The sequence below is a fragment of the Podarcis tiliguerta genome (assembly GCF_965153285.1).
Source record: "Podarcis tiliguerta genome assembly, chromosome: 7".
NCBI classification, from domain to species: domain Eukaryota; kingdom Metazoa; phylum Chordata; class Lepidosauria; order Squamata; family Lacertidae; genus Podarcis; species Podarcis tiliguerta.
This window is the reverse complement of record NC_139540.1, coordinates 9593942-9609849: the sequence shown is the minus strand read 5'-3', so window position 1 is coordinate 9609849 and position 15908 is coordinate 9593942. Positions and strand designations below refer to the sequence as shown.

At 46.9% G+C, this 15908-nt stretch overlaps 1 protein-coding gene across 3 annotated transcripts in view; it reads right to left on the bottom strand.

Annotated features, from left to right (window-relative positions):
- The window catches only part of ZFAT (zinc finger and AT-hook domain containing), a 223785-nt gene that overhangs the window by 163394 nt on the left and 44483 nt on the right, over positions 1–15908 (bottom strand). For all 3 annotated transcript variants that reach the window (XR_014513739.1, XM_083450413.1, XM_083450414.1), the window contains exons 8-11: positions 14146–14233; positions 12156–12305; positions 7811–7984; positions 5204–5292 (exon numbers count right to left, since the gene is read on the bottom strand). Coding sequence is in view for 2 of the 3 variants with exons in the window: in XM_083450413.1 (XP_083306539.1) it covers positions 5204–5292; positions 7811–7984; positions 12156–12305; positions 14146–14233 (501 nt within the window). In the remaining variant the exon portion in view is untranslated. The remainder of the gene's footprint in view (positions 1–5203; positions 5293–7810; positions 7985–12155; positions 12306–14145; positions 14234–15908) is intronic.

Below are 15908 nucleotides of genomic sequence, written 5' to 3'. Positions count from 1 at the left end.
GTTTGATGTTTATCTGTAAGAAGCTTTCAAGGTACCTTTAGACACCTTTTACGGTGCGAATTACCTTGCAAAGTTACTGGGAGGCAAAACCAGCATTCGGAGAACCTTGAGATACCAAGGTAACTGGCATGTCTAGCCCTGACCTAAATGTTGGGGACCTTGAGGAGCTGGCAGGGCTCCTTGAATCCAATGCTGAGAATTCCCTTGAGGGGACCTCTGGGTTGATACCCAATAATGAACTTCTGGAACCACAAGGAGAAGGTGAAACAGCCCTAAGCCCTCAATAGCACTGGCACCAAACACTTTTAGGGCCAAAGAGCGATGGCTCAGTATCCATTTACAAGACCCGGTGTTGGTGGTCTACTTGAGAGTAAGTGGTCCCTGCTCATTGCCAACAGCTGTGGTTTGGATGTGGTTTAGGAGGCCTGAGTATATAAGGCCTCCCTTGCACGTCTTCCACTGGCGAGAAACAACACAGCTCTATGGCTTCTAGTCCCTGGTGGCAGAAGTTGCCTTAGTTGAACTCCCTGTGATGTTGACCTTGGACTGTTTCCTGGCCTTATCTCTGGATTAGGTTGGTGACTTGAATGACTCTCTGTGCTTGACCTCTGTTTGGAAGATGCTTCTTGGAAGCTTCTGCATCTGCAACCCTTCCCTGGTTGCTGAGTGCTTAGGTGAAAGGCATCTTTTTGTAACTGGGACCTTAGTACCTGAGGGCATCCCTGTGGAGAAGCACTGTAACCAGCGATGCAGCCAATTAGTGGGGAACGATAGATACTGCTTTGGTCCAGACTCCCTGCCTCAAGCCTTGAGAAGGTAAGGGCTGCATGTGATGGGTAAGGATGCTTAAGAAGAAACAGCGGAGTCTTCCAAGGTATGGGTTGTGAAAGTAGCTCTGTTCAGAAATGTACAGGCAGAGAATGGATTATGGAGACATAGCACAAGTGGTGGCACCAAGGCAAAAAATCAACGTGTAGCTTCCCAACAGTCTCTAAGCAGGCTAAGGTGCCTCTGTGATCAGTGCAGCATTTAACAAAACTGGTACCCAGTCCATCTTCCTTCATCCATCTTCCTCATGGGAAGTGTCTCTGTTTACTATCTAGCTGGACAGCCTAAGTAGGCCAAGTGCCAACTTGAACTGTTCCCACCCCCCCATCAGCGAATCTTTAAAAAATCAACTGTTTTGCATCTGCTTCGCTTCCATTTCTTTACTATAGGCATAGGCAAACTCAGCCCTCCAGAGGTTTTGGGACTACAACTACCATCATCCCTAGCTAACAGGACAAGTGGTCAGGGATGATGGGAATTGTAGTCTCAAAACATCTGGAGGGCCGAGTTTGCCTATGCCTGCCATACTATGTATGGTAAGTAGAAAGCAATTCCCAACTGAGTTTAATGAGTAGGAACCCATCGATCCGCTTGATCTTTCTGTACCATTTGACTATTTGTTATTCATTTCCCTCTGAACATTCTTCAAGCGGCACCAAATTCTATTTAAGGATATTTATGCCGAGAAATGTAAAACAACTGTCATTCTGAAGGGTAGGCTTTTCGATCATACTTGAACCAAAATTAAGCGGGAGGGTTTCATGCAATTTAAAAATATATATATAAGCATGCGTTTATTATTTATAATACTGCATTTTTAAGGACGTTGAGGGTGCTGGTAAAAAGAGAAAAGGAACACAGATGTAGTGAACACATAAATAAATACAGGAATGCAAAGAAGGTCATGGAGAGACCACACGCGGAACAAAGTGAGAGATTGTTAAGTACCTGCTTGGTGTCACAAAGCCCACGCATACATTTTAATCGCTGTTGTTCAATTTATCACTTGTGATAGCTCAAGGCCATATTTTAAAAAGAGGGTTTTGGAACCCTTTTCTACACCATGCAGTGACTGCTGAGGACAGATGCCAAATAGGCAGAGAAATATATTTGAGACTCTGAACTGTAGGCTATGTTCTATTCACACTAAAGTAAGAGCTTTCTGCATGTGTGTGTGTACACACACACACACACACATCCAGACAAGCAAAAGCACTACCACAGAGCCACAGCAGCAACATACCGTATTTTTCGCCCCATAGGACGCACCGGCCCATAGGACGCACCAAGTTTTTTGGGGGGGAAATAAAGAAAAAAAATTATTTCCCCCCCAGGTGCTTGTGGGGCCGGCAGCGGGGAGAAGCGCTCTTCTCCCCACCACCCGCCTGCAGACCAGGTCCGGGGACAGCGGGATGGCGGCATTCCGCCTCCCCGCTGTCCCCCGACCTTGTGGGGCTGGCGCTGCGGCCCTCCTGAAGCCTGGAGAGCGAGAGGGGTCGGTGCGCACCGACCCCTCTCGTTCTCCAGGCTTCAGCGAAAGCCTGCATTCGCCCCATAGGACGCACACACATTTCCCCTTCATTTTTGGAGGGGAAAAAAGTGTGTCCTATAGGGCGAAAAATACGGTACATTGAAATCACCATCATACCACTTTAACAGTCATTGCTCCTCTCCCTGCAAGGAATTCTGGGAGCTGTAGTTTAAGGGTGCTGAGGGTTGCAAAGAGACCCGACCCCCCCCCCCATCTTCCTCTTAGAGCTACAGCTGCAAGAGCTGCTTGACAACCAGTTCTTCTTTCTGGGAAACTGAGAGTTGCGTCTCTGCGAGGGGAATAGGGGTTTCTTAGCAAATCTCGGCAACCCTGGCAAATGACAGTTCCCAGGATTCTTCTGGGGAAGACATGGTTGGTACAACGCTGCTTTTTAGAAGGGTGCTGTGTATGTGTGGCCAAGGACCCATTCTAGCAGACCACAGCACTTGAGGGCGACCTGCAGGAGGGGTAGTGAGGGCTGTGGCTTGGGGAGAGTCTCAAGGGCTTGAGAGACAGGCCTGGAGGATATCGATAGGCTAGTGCCATTTATATGTGCGCACCATTCAGCCTACTACTACTACTAATTTATACCCTGCCCATCTGGTTGGGTTTCCCCAGCCACTCTGGGCAGCTCCCAACAGAACATTAAAAAGACAAACATTAAAAACACGATAAAAGATCAAACATCAAAAACAGGGCTGCTTTCAGATGTCTTCTAGAAGTCAGATACAGTGGTACCTCAGGTTACATATGCTTCAGGTTACATACGCTTCAGGTTACAGACTCCGCTAGCCCAGAAATATTACCCCGGGTTAAGAATTTTGTTTCAGGGTGAGAACAGAAATCGTGTTCCGGCGGCGCGGCAGCAGCAGGAGGCCCCATTAGCTAAAGTGGTGCTTCAGGTTAAGAACAGTTTCTGCTTAAGAACGGACCTCTGGAACGATTTAAGTACCACTGTAGTTGCTTATTTCCTTGACATCTGGGGGGAGGGCATTCCACAGGGCAGGTGCTACTACTAAGAAGGCCCTCTGCCTGGTTCCCTGTAGCTTCTCACAGTTAGGGAATTGCCAGAAGGCCCTTGGAGTTGGAGCAGAACAAGGGGGGTGGAGATGCTCTTTAAGGTATATTGGGCTGAGGCCATTTAGGGCTTTAAAGATGAGCACCAACATTTTGAATTGTACATTTTGAATTGAATAAGCGGGATATCAAATCCAAACTCTTCTTCTACTCGGAAATGTACTTTCTATTGTTTTATCTTACTCAGCCTAACACAATCCTCCACTCTCAGCCTTGCATCAGCCACTGCAGCACATTATGTCCCAGCCACTTAAATAGTTCGGTGCTGATAATCGGTTCAAATGACTTCAGAATTCGCCTTGTTCATGAAATTTCTGGCCAGGGATTCTTCGTTTGCATCTTTTTAAACATATGCCAGAATGGTGACCAGATGGAATATCTGCCTCAGAAACTATACAAAATGACCGTGTTTTATCATCTTCTATTCTGGGATGCACAGGGACGCGGGTGGCGCTGTGGGCTAAAGCCTCAGCGCCTAGGGCTTGCCGATCGAAAGGTCGGCGGTTCGAATCCCCACGGCGGGGTGCGCTCCCGCTGTTCGGTCCCAGCGCCTGCCAACCTAGCAGTTCGAAAGCACCCCTGGGTGCAAGTAGATAAATAGGGACCGCTTACTAGCGGGAAGGTAAACGGTGTTTCCGTGTGCGGCTCTGGCTCGCCAGAGCAGCAATGTCACGCTGGCCACGTGACCCGGAAGTGTCTTCGGACAGCACTGGCCCTCGGCCTCTTTGAGTGAGATGGGTGCACAACCCCAGAGTCTGTCAAGACTGGCCCGTACGGGCAGGGGTACCTTTACCTTTTTATTCTGGGATGCACACAAGAAATGCCAGCATGTTTCTGTTTAAGGTGGACATGTTTATTCTCTGAAATATATTGGTCTAATATCTTGAGAGCACGAGGCAGAACTACTGAAAAGAAAATAATTTACCTTATCCTTACTGACGTCCACAAAACCAATAAAATACAGATAGCATCATGTTATATATGGTAACTGTAGGTAGCTAGAATTCTTTCTGTAAATATCGGAGGGAAAGACGACTCCCAAAAATGCAAGCAATCCTGGATACATTAACACATCACAAACAATTTGTTCTTTTGAATGCCTGAAGAGGGCTAAAATACATCCTAATAATCAACGATAAAATGCATAACCATCATCATCATCATCTAGAATGTAGCGGCTTAGCCTTTGGGGGTTTGTTTCTGTTGTAAAATAGCAAGCCTATTGTTTTAATATCCCCAATCCACAGGTTGTTTTGAGCCACAGTTTCGAAAACTACAGGAGGGTCAAAGTTCAGCCCAGGGATCTGAGGCTCAGGGGCAGGGAAGTGAAACAAAACTTAAAGACTAAAGGCAGGGGAGAGAAGTGTACAGAAGAGGTATCTATCAAATCAGGAGAAATGGATAATCAGCTGAATATCAGGGCTTTAAAGCACCCCACACAGTTCTAGACATGCCTGTGCCAGTATGGTTTAACTGCAACCTGTGCAGGCAAAAACAGGTCACCAGCTGTCATCGCGATGCCAGGTGATTTGGAGGCGGGCAACCCCACCTGCCAAACTTGGCCCATGGGAGGGGGGGCGGGAGAAGATAGAAGTTATAAGGATCTCTCTGGCTCCAGCTTCCCATGCCGATCCAGGGACATCTAAATCTGGACCCTCTAACCTTGGGCATAGTTGCAGTATCTCAACCGCTGCCATGTGTTGCACCCGCAATAACTGCTTGGCGGCACAGCGGTTCACGCAGCCAAGTCAGCAGCAACCTCCTTACCTTGAACGAAGCATGCTGCTCCATGTGCCTCAGCAGCTGTGGCTTTTGTGCGGCGGTATAATCGCACACTGTGCACTTGAACTGTTTCCCTGAAACAGAAAACCAACCAATTCAGATACAAATGCGTTGTCTCATTTAAACAGAGGAAAACAGATATGAAGTAGCGACCGTCATGATTCAACCCTGCTATTCCTGAATTTCTGTTTCTATAATGCTGCTTTTATTTGTTTCCGAAGCTGTGATTTACCCGCCTTTATGATACGGTTTCACTGTTATGTTGAGTTTCCATTTACGCATCTTCCTTGGTGCGTGCTCGGCCAGTTGCCTTCAGATGGCAACCTCTGAAATCACTTGAATGTGTTCTATTGAGGGGATGAATTTGAGAGAATGAAGTGTCCTGAAGGAGAATCGCCACCTAAGGCAAAACCAGAACGATTTTGCCTCTCTTAAAGTCCACAGTTTCAAAGGTCTTTGGACAGTCTGAAAGGTTAATTAAATGTGACAAGGGAACATCAATGAGTCAGTTCTCCTGTAGGTTTTCATGGGTGGCAAATCAAGTTGGGGCAGCAGCGATAGGTCAGGAGGTGTTTTAATCCTTCCACCACAACATTTTCGTGATCTAAACTACCCTCCCCAAATGTGGTGGGGAATTCAGGCTAGGCAAATGGTGCTGTGGAAAAGGTTATCCCCCTCTTTCTCATAACCCCTTCCCTGTGGCTTCTTTAAGCTTCGCAACATTTTAAAATTGACAATAGGAGATCTCGATCACAGATGCCCTACACCACATCTAAGCTTTGCCCCAAGATATTCAAAAGTAAAGCCGGGAGCTTTAACAACTGTATAATTCCTGGTTTATGTACATTGGTATTGATACCTTAGATTCGCAGGACAACAAACAAACACAAGGGAGTAACAGCCTTTGAATCCTGATGGCATAGAAGAAACTTTAAATAAACCTGAGCATGTCGTAAGTGCTGCAAGCAATTCTCTTCCCGAATGCCCCTTTTAACATTTCACATCATTTATTTATTTGCTTGACTTAATGCTACACAAGTCTGGACTGCAGAACAGTTTACAGCATTTAAAGCATCTGTCGTGCCTCTTTTTAGATGCTAAATCGGTATCCCTTCTCTCTTCAACTCTCAGCTGTTTGCAAACTGTGGAAGCCTCTCAGTATGATGCGAGCATATTAAAACCTGCACAGAGGTCTGTTTTACTCCAGCTCCTCCTTCATTACCATGACAGAGAATTTCTGTTTGAAATCCTTTCAGCAACAGCTGTCAAAAACTTAAAAGGGAACCCCAAAGTGCAAGTTGAAAAGGCAAATCTATACTAACTTGTCAAGTTTTCTCCTCTAAATTTTAAGTTGTTGATGGATTTCCAGAGAAGCTTATGCATAAGGTTGACAGTTCCCATAAAACACGGTGGAGGGAAAAGGCTTGATGTTTAGAACGCTCACTGTCTAATTGAACTTAGAAGTCATGCTCTGTGCTTCATTAGTTACTGTGAACAGCAATAAACTCGGACAGAGATGCATTCTGTACTGATGTGCCACTCTTGGCAAGAGCAAGGAATAGAAAAATGTTGGACAGGGGACGGCTGAGTTTGCAGAAACAGCCTCCCAGGAACAGAAGTGGCTGGCCAGTTGATAGACAGGAAGTGCTAGGTGAATCTTTGGTCTAATCTAGCAATGCAACTCTAGACTATTCTTCATGCATATAATAAAACTTGGTGCAAAACACACTGCTTGCATTTAGGCATCTTTACAGAGCGTTGAAAAAGAAACAAAGGTGAGAGGTAACAGTGTGTGAGCAGATGGAATCTTAACACCTTGGTGTTTGGGGGGCTTTTTAGACGCGTCATTGGGCAGGTGGTGATATCAAGGGGCCAATTGATTCACTCCATGCACAGGGCTTCTGTGTGGCATGGTATAGCACAGGTCTTTCTCTCCCTTACCACCCACTTGTCAATCACTTGGCATCAGATGATGTTGGTTGGGACTTCAGAGTACCACTCCGGTCTTGGCAAAGCGCTCTGAAGCCCCACTGATTGGCTGAGGGTTGAAGCCAGGAGCTATGAGTTGACAAGCCGCCTTGAAGTTACTGCCTTCTTCAGGGATTGGATGCATGATCCGACATGCCTGGAGTCGCTGCCTATCTGCTAATAAGTGGCAACTTAAGCCCAGTGGAGTTCCCTGTGCCATGACCCCAGTGCAGCTGAATCCAGCACACTTGCTCTTTATTTCCAATGGGAAATCAGGAGTGCCCTTTAAGACTACCAGTTGTGCATCAACAGCCACAACTCTGTTTGCCCCGCACCTGATGTCATATATCACATCAGCTGTGGGGCAAGTGGGCATGGCTTGGGGGAAATAACCTTGCAGGCCAAATCTGAACCCGTGCCAGGCCTAATTAGCCTTGTGGGGCAGAACTCTCCCACCCCCGGCGCAAGTTTGTATAGGGTTTTCCATGAAAGCCACCCTAACTCCATGCAGCACCACTGCATTGCTCTGAGTCACTGCTAGCTTGCAATTTCAAATGAGCAATATGATGAAAACCATTGCGGAAGGGCTTTGGGTGGTGTCGGCCCTGATAGAGAGCTACTTGCCATCAGCGGTGTGGAGGAGCTTGTGGCTCTTCAGGGTGCCTTTGGATTTGAACTTCTTCCCGCACATATCGCACAGGTGGGTCTTCTCCGTGCTGTGGCGGTTCATGTGAGCTTTCAGGTTGCTCTTGCTGCGAGTGGCATATTCGCACAGGGAGCATTTGAACGGCTTGATGCCTGTGCAAAAAGAGAGAGAACAGAAATGAAGAAAGGGCTGTCTGGAGATGACTGGTAAAAAACTTTGCAGAGATACGAGGAATGGCCACTTGAAGGCGATGTTCTAGGACTACTTCGATGTCTAAAATCCCTGGTAGAGGACAAGGATCCTGAGTTCATGTTAGTAAAGGTAAAGGGACCCCTGACCATTTGGTCCAGTCATGGCCGACTCTGGGGTTGTGGCGCTCATCTCACTTTACTGGCCGAGGGAGCCGGCGTACAGCGATCCGGGTCATGTGGCCAGCATGACTAAGCCGCGAACCAGAGCAGTGCACGGAAACGGTGTTTACCTTCCCACCGGAGCGATACCTATTTATCTACTTGCACTTTGACATGCTTTCAAACTGCTAGGTCGGCAGGAGCAGGGGCCGAGCAATGGGAGCTCACCCCATCAAGGGGATTCGAACCACTGACCTTCTGATCGGCAAGTCCTAGGCTCTGTGGTTTAACCCACAGCGCCACCCGTGTCCCATTATTATTATAGCGGATTGCAATAAGCAAGTCTCCCCTATTCCTAGGCAGTAAGGGCAGGGAGTGCTGCTGCTGCTGCAGTCAAAAGGTTGGGATGCACAGAGGGATGAAGGATGCAAAGGAGCAGGAGAGTTTTCTTCTGCATTGATGGTGGAATATATGAGGCAGAGAGACCGCACTATGTGTACACACACAAACACAGCTAGGTCATAATAGCATTTTACTTTTCTATGCGGAAATAATTTCTGTAGCTTTGAGAATATCCAGGCTTGAAAACAGCAGCCTTTGCATGGATGACGGTAATAATTTAATTTACCCTTTTGTGCGTGGATATTATCAGGCAGGAATACTCGCTGGACTAACTTGTGATTCATTAATTCAAAAACAAAAGGGATTCGAAATATTAATTACGGAATAACTTTTGACTTATCTGCTGAGGCAGAAAATCGCTAAAACGGGTAGCTTTGAACTAGATGAGCCACAAACAACTGATTTACATAGACTTTGCTGTAGCTCCAATAGAAGATGCAGCAGGAGACTTCAAAAAGCTGAGAGCTCAGAGCTCTGCTTTCAGAGTACTAGAGCAACAAAGGGGGGCGAGGAGGAAATATACTGCTTGCCATTTATCATGTCAAAGATGCTATAAATGAGAAATGCAATAAATAAAGTTAGCAGTGGGAATTAATGTAGAAGCCCTATGGCAGCAGGGCCTGTGCAAGCCTATTTTTCCTTTTTTTTAAAAAAACAAACCATCAGATGGAATATCCTTCCAAGTGATGTTTAATTGCAGCATTAACTAAATTGGTCCTAGCAGATGCCCCTGTCCTGGTGAACACTCTGCATTCACCAAAGGTGTTCATGGTATGCTAAAAACCTATTCAGCCAGTGCAGTAGCTAAATGAATCTTTATCAGCCAATGGGGCTTAATTCTAGCTAAGTGTGTTTATATTGCAAATCTTACAAGTTGCACCCCTCTCCTGTTGCCACATCTGTGATACTGCAAAGGTGCTCCCTGAACTGCCTTCAGCAGTGTTTTCCAGACTTGGTTCTCCAGCTGTTTCTGGTCTACAACCTATCGGGACATCCCTCTGGGCCAGTCCTGCAAAACACTTCAACCCACATCCGTAGATGTTGAGCATGCATTAGCAGAGTTCAGCGAAAGCGAGATTGTGTCGGATATCTGAGCACAATTCAAAGTGTTGGTGCTGACCTTTAAAGCCCTAAACGGCCTCGGTCCAGTATACCTGAAGGAACGTCTCCACCTCCATCGTTCTGCCCGGACACTGAGGTCCAGCGCCGAGGGCCTTCTAACGGTTCCTTCGCTGCGAGAAGCCAAGTTATAGGGAAACAGGCAGAGGGCCTTCTTGGTAGTGGCACCTGCCCTGTGGAACACCCTCCCACCAGATGTCAAAGAGAAAAATAACTACCAAACTTTTAGAAGACATCTGAAGGCAGCCCTGTTTAGGGGAGCTTTTAATGTTTAATAGGTTATTGTCTTTTAGTGTTCTGTTGGAAGCCGCCCAGAGTGGCCGGGGAAACCCAGCCAGATGGGCGGGGTATAAATAAATTATTATTATTATTATTATTGCATCAGAGTCTTTATTTACAGCAAAGAAAACAAAAGCATCATGACGAGTGGTGAGCTGTGTCTTCTCACACAGGCAGTTCCCTCAGAAGAGAGACAGAGAACAAGGAGCGGAAGTATCTCAGACTGACTTCCGTTCCCATATGCAACAGTACAGAAAAGTAAACATAGGAGCATATGATCCAGCAATAGAGAATGAAAATACTAACACAACCCCCATCAGCCCTAGCTAGCAGGAGCAGTGGTCAGGGATGATGGGGACTGTAGTCCAAAAACAACTGGAGACCCAAGTCTGGGAAACACTGACCTAGAGTAAGCACTTTTCCATGGATGGTGACTGAGGGGCAGATCATGCATGCAAATTCATCACCTGATGACTGCAACATCAAGTGACGACTTGCATGCCTGAGTCATCACAGATCTCTGGTTAATTGGCAACCACCTGCTGCCTCTTCAAAGTGCAATACTTTTGAACAGAGTCAGTTTACATTTTCAGCTGCCGGTCCTTGCGTTAAGAAATTCTCGGTTGCATTCTACTCAGAATATACCCACTGAAGTTTAATGGCCCTAAGTTATGTTCATTAATTTCAATGGATCTTCTCTGAGTATGAATAACATTGGCTGCAACCTGAAGTGTGAACCAGTCCAAAGAGTGGAAGGCTTAACGAGCTGATGTTGACGAAAGTACTGGGAAAGCAGCAATTCTTCGCAAATGCCCACAGAACTGGGCTTCCAGGGTGAAGAACCAGGACTGTGAGCCTCAAAGGGAAATTCCAGACCATTGCATTTTCAGGTGCAATTCAAAAGCACCAGCAAATTCAGGTTGCTGATTGGGCAGTCATGTGCAACAAGCCTGCAAAGATTGGACTTTTTGTGATAAGCAAAGCGATGGAGAAAATGCACTGAGAAGCGTGGAGTGCCACTTGCTTTGATGCATCATCATCTAACCTCCTTAACATGTGTTGCAAATCAGAATGAAAGCTTGTTAAATAACCAACGTGCCGTATTTTCCCATGTATAACATGCCCCCACGTGTAAGATGACCCCTACTTTTTGGGACCGCAACAAAAAAATTTGAGGGGGGGATTGCCCAGAGTTGTTCAGCTTTGGGGGGGGGGGTTTCAACACCTGCCCGCAGCTGCAAATCGCACGCATCGCCCCTGCCACCAATTGCCTGATTGCTCGCAGCCACAAGCCCACCTGCCCACTTGATTCAACCACAGCCAATTGCACGCACACCTTGCCACTGACGCAAATCGACTGCCCAATTGCCGCAGCCACAGTCAATCGTCAGCAGGCCTTGCCACAGCAACCAATCACACGCCCAATCGCCACTGCCAATCTCCTGCTGGCTGCTGCCACCAATTGCACGTCCTGCTCTGCTTTCTGTTTATAAGACTATCCACAATTTTTGCCTATAATTTCTAAGGAAAAAATATCATCTTATACATGGAAAAGTACGGTAATCTGCCTGCAAGCAAATCGGGATGGATGCTCTATGCATTGGAAGGTCTGGAAGGGCCTGAGTTTCCTAGAAAATTCTCGTATGTATCAGCTTGGTAACAAGTGCCAAAATTATGTATCTCTGCAATCAGCCAAGCTTGTGCCAAACGTATTGCTTTGCTTACCTTTGGACCACATCAGCGAGGCTGAGGTGTGTGTGTGTGTGTGTGTGTGTGTGTGTGTGTTGTCTTCTGGGCAGCCCAGGAACTCTCTACATGCTGCCCAGGCTCGTGTCCTGTGGAGGTCACTTTGGTGCTGCTAACACAGCCGTTTGACTTCATCTCCGGAGAAGCACGCCATTGTCTCTCAAGACAGACGGATGCCAACAACAGCAACGCGATGAACAGCAGCTGTGAATTAACACCTTTCCCCCCAGCCACCGCCTTCCCGCCTGGGGAAAACACCAGCTGCATGACATGGTCCCTAACCTCAAAGACCCCTCACCCGAAACAGCTGCTAGTAAATTGTGTGATGGCATTCCATGCGTCTAGCTGGGCCATAACCGGAGCATCGGCGTGTCAGGAAGTGATCGCAATTTTTAAACAGATTAAGTGCCAGCTATGCTGCAGTTACCTTGATGGGCCCAGATGTGACGCTGAAGGTCTGATCCATTCTTCATGAAGTAAAAATTGCAATAGGGGCATTTCACGGCTCGCTTTCCTATCAGCCCTTTTAGCTGAACTCTCCTGCCAACAATCTCGGAGATGGTGTTCATGGAAACCTCTGGAGAGGGGAGGGGGGGAGAAAAAACACACATGGGGGGAAAGCTTTAGCCTTCGGGAAACACATGACAATAATGAGAAAACATAATATTTAGATTGCTCCTTGCCACATCCTTTCAATAGGCTTCCTTTTCCTTGTTTTCTCTTCTCTTTCTCCCTCTCTCCGCACCAGCCTTCCAGTGGGGTTGTGCAGTCTTAAAGAAACTGCTTCATTATTTTACAGCTTTTTCAAGGACTGGCCATTGCTTTTGTGTGCTGAGTTGCCTCCATGGTGACTTGCTATTTTTGTGACAAATTAAGAGGCTGGTTGCGCCATTATTGCAGAAATGGGTGTGTTTTTTCCCCCTTTCTGGCAGGGAGCACTCTCAGGCGGCCAATACCGAACCGGGCAGCTTCGCTAACCAAACATTTATTAGCTTCGGTGCTTTCTGAGAGGCGCATAACATTTGCTTAAGGTTTCACCTGGGATTTCCAGAGGAGCCCGAAATACCCAAGCAGGCAGGTCGTTAACAACACCAAAAGGCCTGAGAATACAAATGTGAGGCTATAATCAACTAGAAATAATGAAGTGATGGGACTATGTTGCTGAGTCCCAAGAGTGTGTAAAAGTCAAGCTAATTGCATGCCTTTTAAAAAGATGCATATGCTGAGTGTATATTGCAGAGTTAGAAGAGACCCCGAGGGTCATCTAGTCCAACCCCCTGCAATGTAGGAATCTCAACTGAAGCATCCATGACATAGATGGCCACCCAACCTCTGCTTAACCTACGGGACTGTCTCTCCTGATATGCCTCGCAGAGGACCTTAAGGTCCATAAATAGCAACACCCTAGAGGTCCCGGACACTAAGGAAGTTAGATTAGACTCGACCAAAGTCAGGGCCTTTTCAACATTGGTTCCGGCCTGGTGGAATGCTCTGTCTCATGAGACCAGGGCCCTGCAGGATCTGATTTCTTTCCGCAGGGCCTGTAAGACAGAGTTGTTCCGCCTGGCCTTTGGCTTGGAATCAACTTGATCCCCTCCCCCTCTTTTCTTTCTCCTTTCTCCTTCTGAGATGGAACTCCTAATTGGGGACTTCCCTGGCTTTTTTCTGGCCCATGTAGGACCAGTCTGGATAGTTGGCCTTGGTGAAGATTTGACGTTTTCATCCCCAAAAAAGTTTCTACTGAAATGAGGCTGCATTTTAATGTTATATTATAATCTTGTTTTTAAATTGTAATGTGTTAGCCGCCCTGAGCCCGGTCTCGGCTGGGGAGGGCGGGGTATAAATAAAATTTATTATTATTATTAAAAACCTCGAATGGAGATGACCCTGCAGGGTCATTGCTAGGGATCTTGGGGTCTGAGCTGAGAACCTCATGGGCCAAATCCGGATTGTGTGGTCAGGCCTCTCTTCAGAATAAAAAGGGGAACAGGGGTTGGGAATATCACCTCCTGTTACTGGCAGGCTGTATGAAGCCTCTGGATTGGCCAAGCGCCGGGCCTCAGCAGGGGTCTGTTTTTGGTTTTCGGCTGCTGAAGCAAAGGGAAATGGTCCAGGCAGGCAAGGCAAAGGCTAGAGCATGCAGATTGGGTGTAGAGCCCGGGCCAAGCAGAGTTCAAAATAAGGCAAGCAAGGTGAGGCGAGGCACCAGGAGTTTGCTGCTGCTGCTGTTGCTACTAATAGCCATGAGCTGCTCCAACTAAGGGACCACCTGTAGTATCAGGACTCTATAGGGTTGGACCGCTGTTTTCCACGTATGATAACCAGCATACACCAACACAGCTAAAATCTATTGCTTAGTCTGGAGCACGGCTCCACTATTACGCTACATTTAAGACCATTAATGCGGCTCGTCTTACCTGGGTGGTTTGTCTTTATGTGCGATTTTATAAGTCGGTCTTCGGTAAAAGATTTCTCGCACACAGGGCAGGAATAACTCTTTTTGTCCTTTGAAGGGGGGGAAGAGAGAGAGAGAGAGGAAAGTGTCTGTTATCAGTTCGCTGAGCTGATTGCTAAACTCATTACTCGCTGAGTAATATATGGCTCCCAACAAGGTGATAACTGGAAGCCTCGGATGCCAATTTCAGCTGGCGTTATGAAGAGCAAGAGCAGTTATCATGATGAGGTACACCAAAGGAAATACAGAAAATTAGGCTTCGTTACAAAATAGTTTATCTCAGAATGATTTACAGCTTTTGACTTGAAGCGTGCATGCATGTATGTCTCTGTAAACATGATCTACCTCTCCAGCTCACGTACAAGCTGCATATGTGATTCAATCTATGTAGGCAGGAAAAATGAGGTGGAATCACCATGGTAGAATGGGCCCATTTTGCTTGTTCGGTTTATAACCTGCCCATGTGCAGGTTCCGGAGCTGATTTTCTGACTGTGGTTTTGATTGCTTCTCCACTTAAAAGTAAAAACCATTCTCTGCACGTACACCCTTGTGCAAATTAATTGAAACAAAGCATGTTTTCTATCTTACTCGTAATCCTGTACTCAAAACAAACACGAAAAGTCAGTTGATCATTATGGTGTCGGAAGCCTGCAGCCAATAGAAGGAATGATGCGCTCGCCACAATATATTGCGGTTCTACGAAAGAGAGTTATTCCAGAGCTGGAAAATAGGTATCCTGACGGTACTGGGTTATTGCAGCAGGACCTAGCCCCCTGTCACACATCAAAAGTGGTGAAGAAATTCATGACAGAGCAGCAAATGCAGGTACTTGATTGGCCAGGGAATTCCCCGGACATAAATCCCATTGAGAATTTGTGGGCTATAAGTATGCAAATGTCACCTCCGTGCTGCAGACTGTATGACTATGGAGAAGCTCATTCAGGCACTGATTCAAGTGTGGTACAGGGATCCGAAAACAGTGACTGTTCGACACTAGTAGACTCCATGCCAAACTGTGTTCAAAGGCTGCTTATAAATAGCGGAGGACATATCCATTACTAATGTATGTATATGTGAGTTTTGTACATGTATATGTGAGTTTTGTACAATAAACTACATTGTTTGTTTCAATTACCGTAATTTGCACAAGGGTGTAGAAACCTTGTCCAACAGGGTGGAAAAGGTAAAGGGGCCCCTGACCATTAGGTCCAGTCATGGCCGACTCTGGGGTTGCGGCGCTCATCTTGCTTTATTGGCCGAGGGAGCCGGCGTACAGCTTCCGGGTCATGTGGCCAGCATGACTAAGCCGCTTCTGGCGAACCAGAGTAGCGCATGGAAACGCCGTTTACCTTCTCGCTGGAGCGGTACCTATTTATCTACTTGCACTTTTGACATGCTTTCGAATTGCTAGGTTGGCAGAAGCAGGGACTGAGCAACGGGAGCTCACCCCGTTGCGGGGATTCGAACCGCTGACCTTCTGATCAGCAAGTCCTAGGCTCTGTGGTTTAACCCACAGCGCCACCCGCATCCCTTCCAACAGGGTGAGAACAAGGCTAAAACATTTCTTGCAGGTGCACTACTAGAGCAATGCAATGGCAGACCAGTGATTCATAAGACCACTGCCATCCATGACTTGATCGTGGGTGGAGGAATTGACCTGGAAACTGAGCTTGTTCTTGCTGCTGCTTGTCCACCAGCGACGCAGGTTGTGTGAGTGCAGTGAT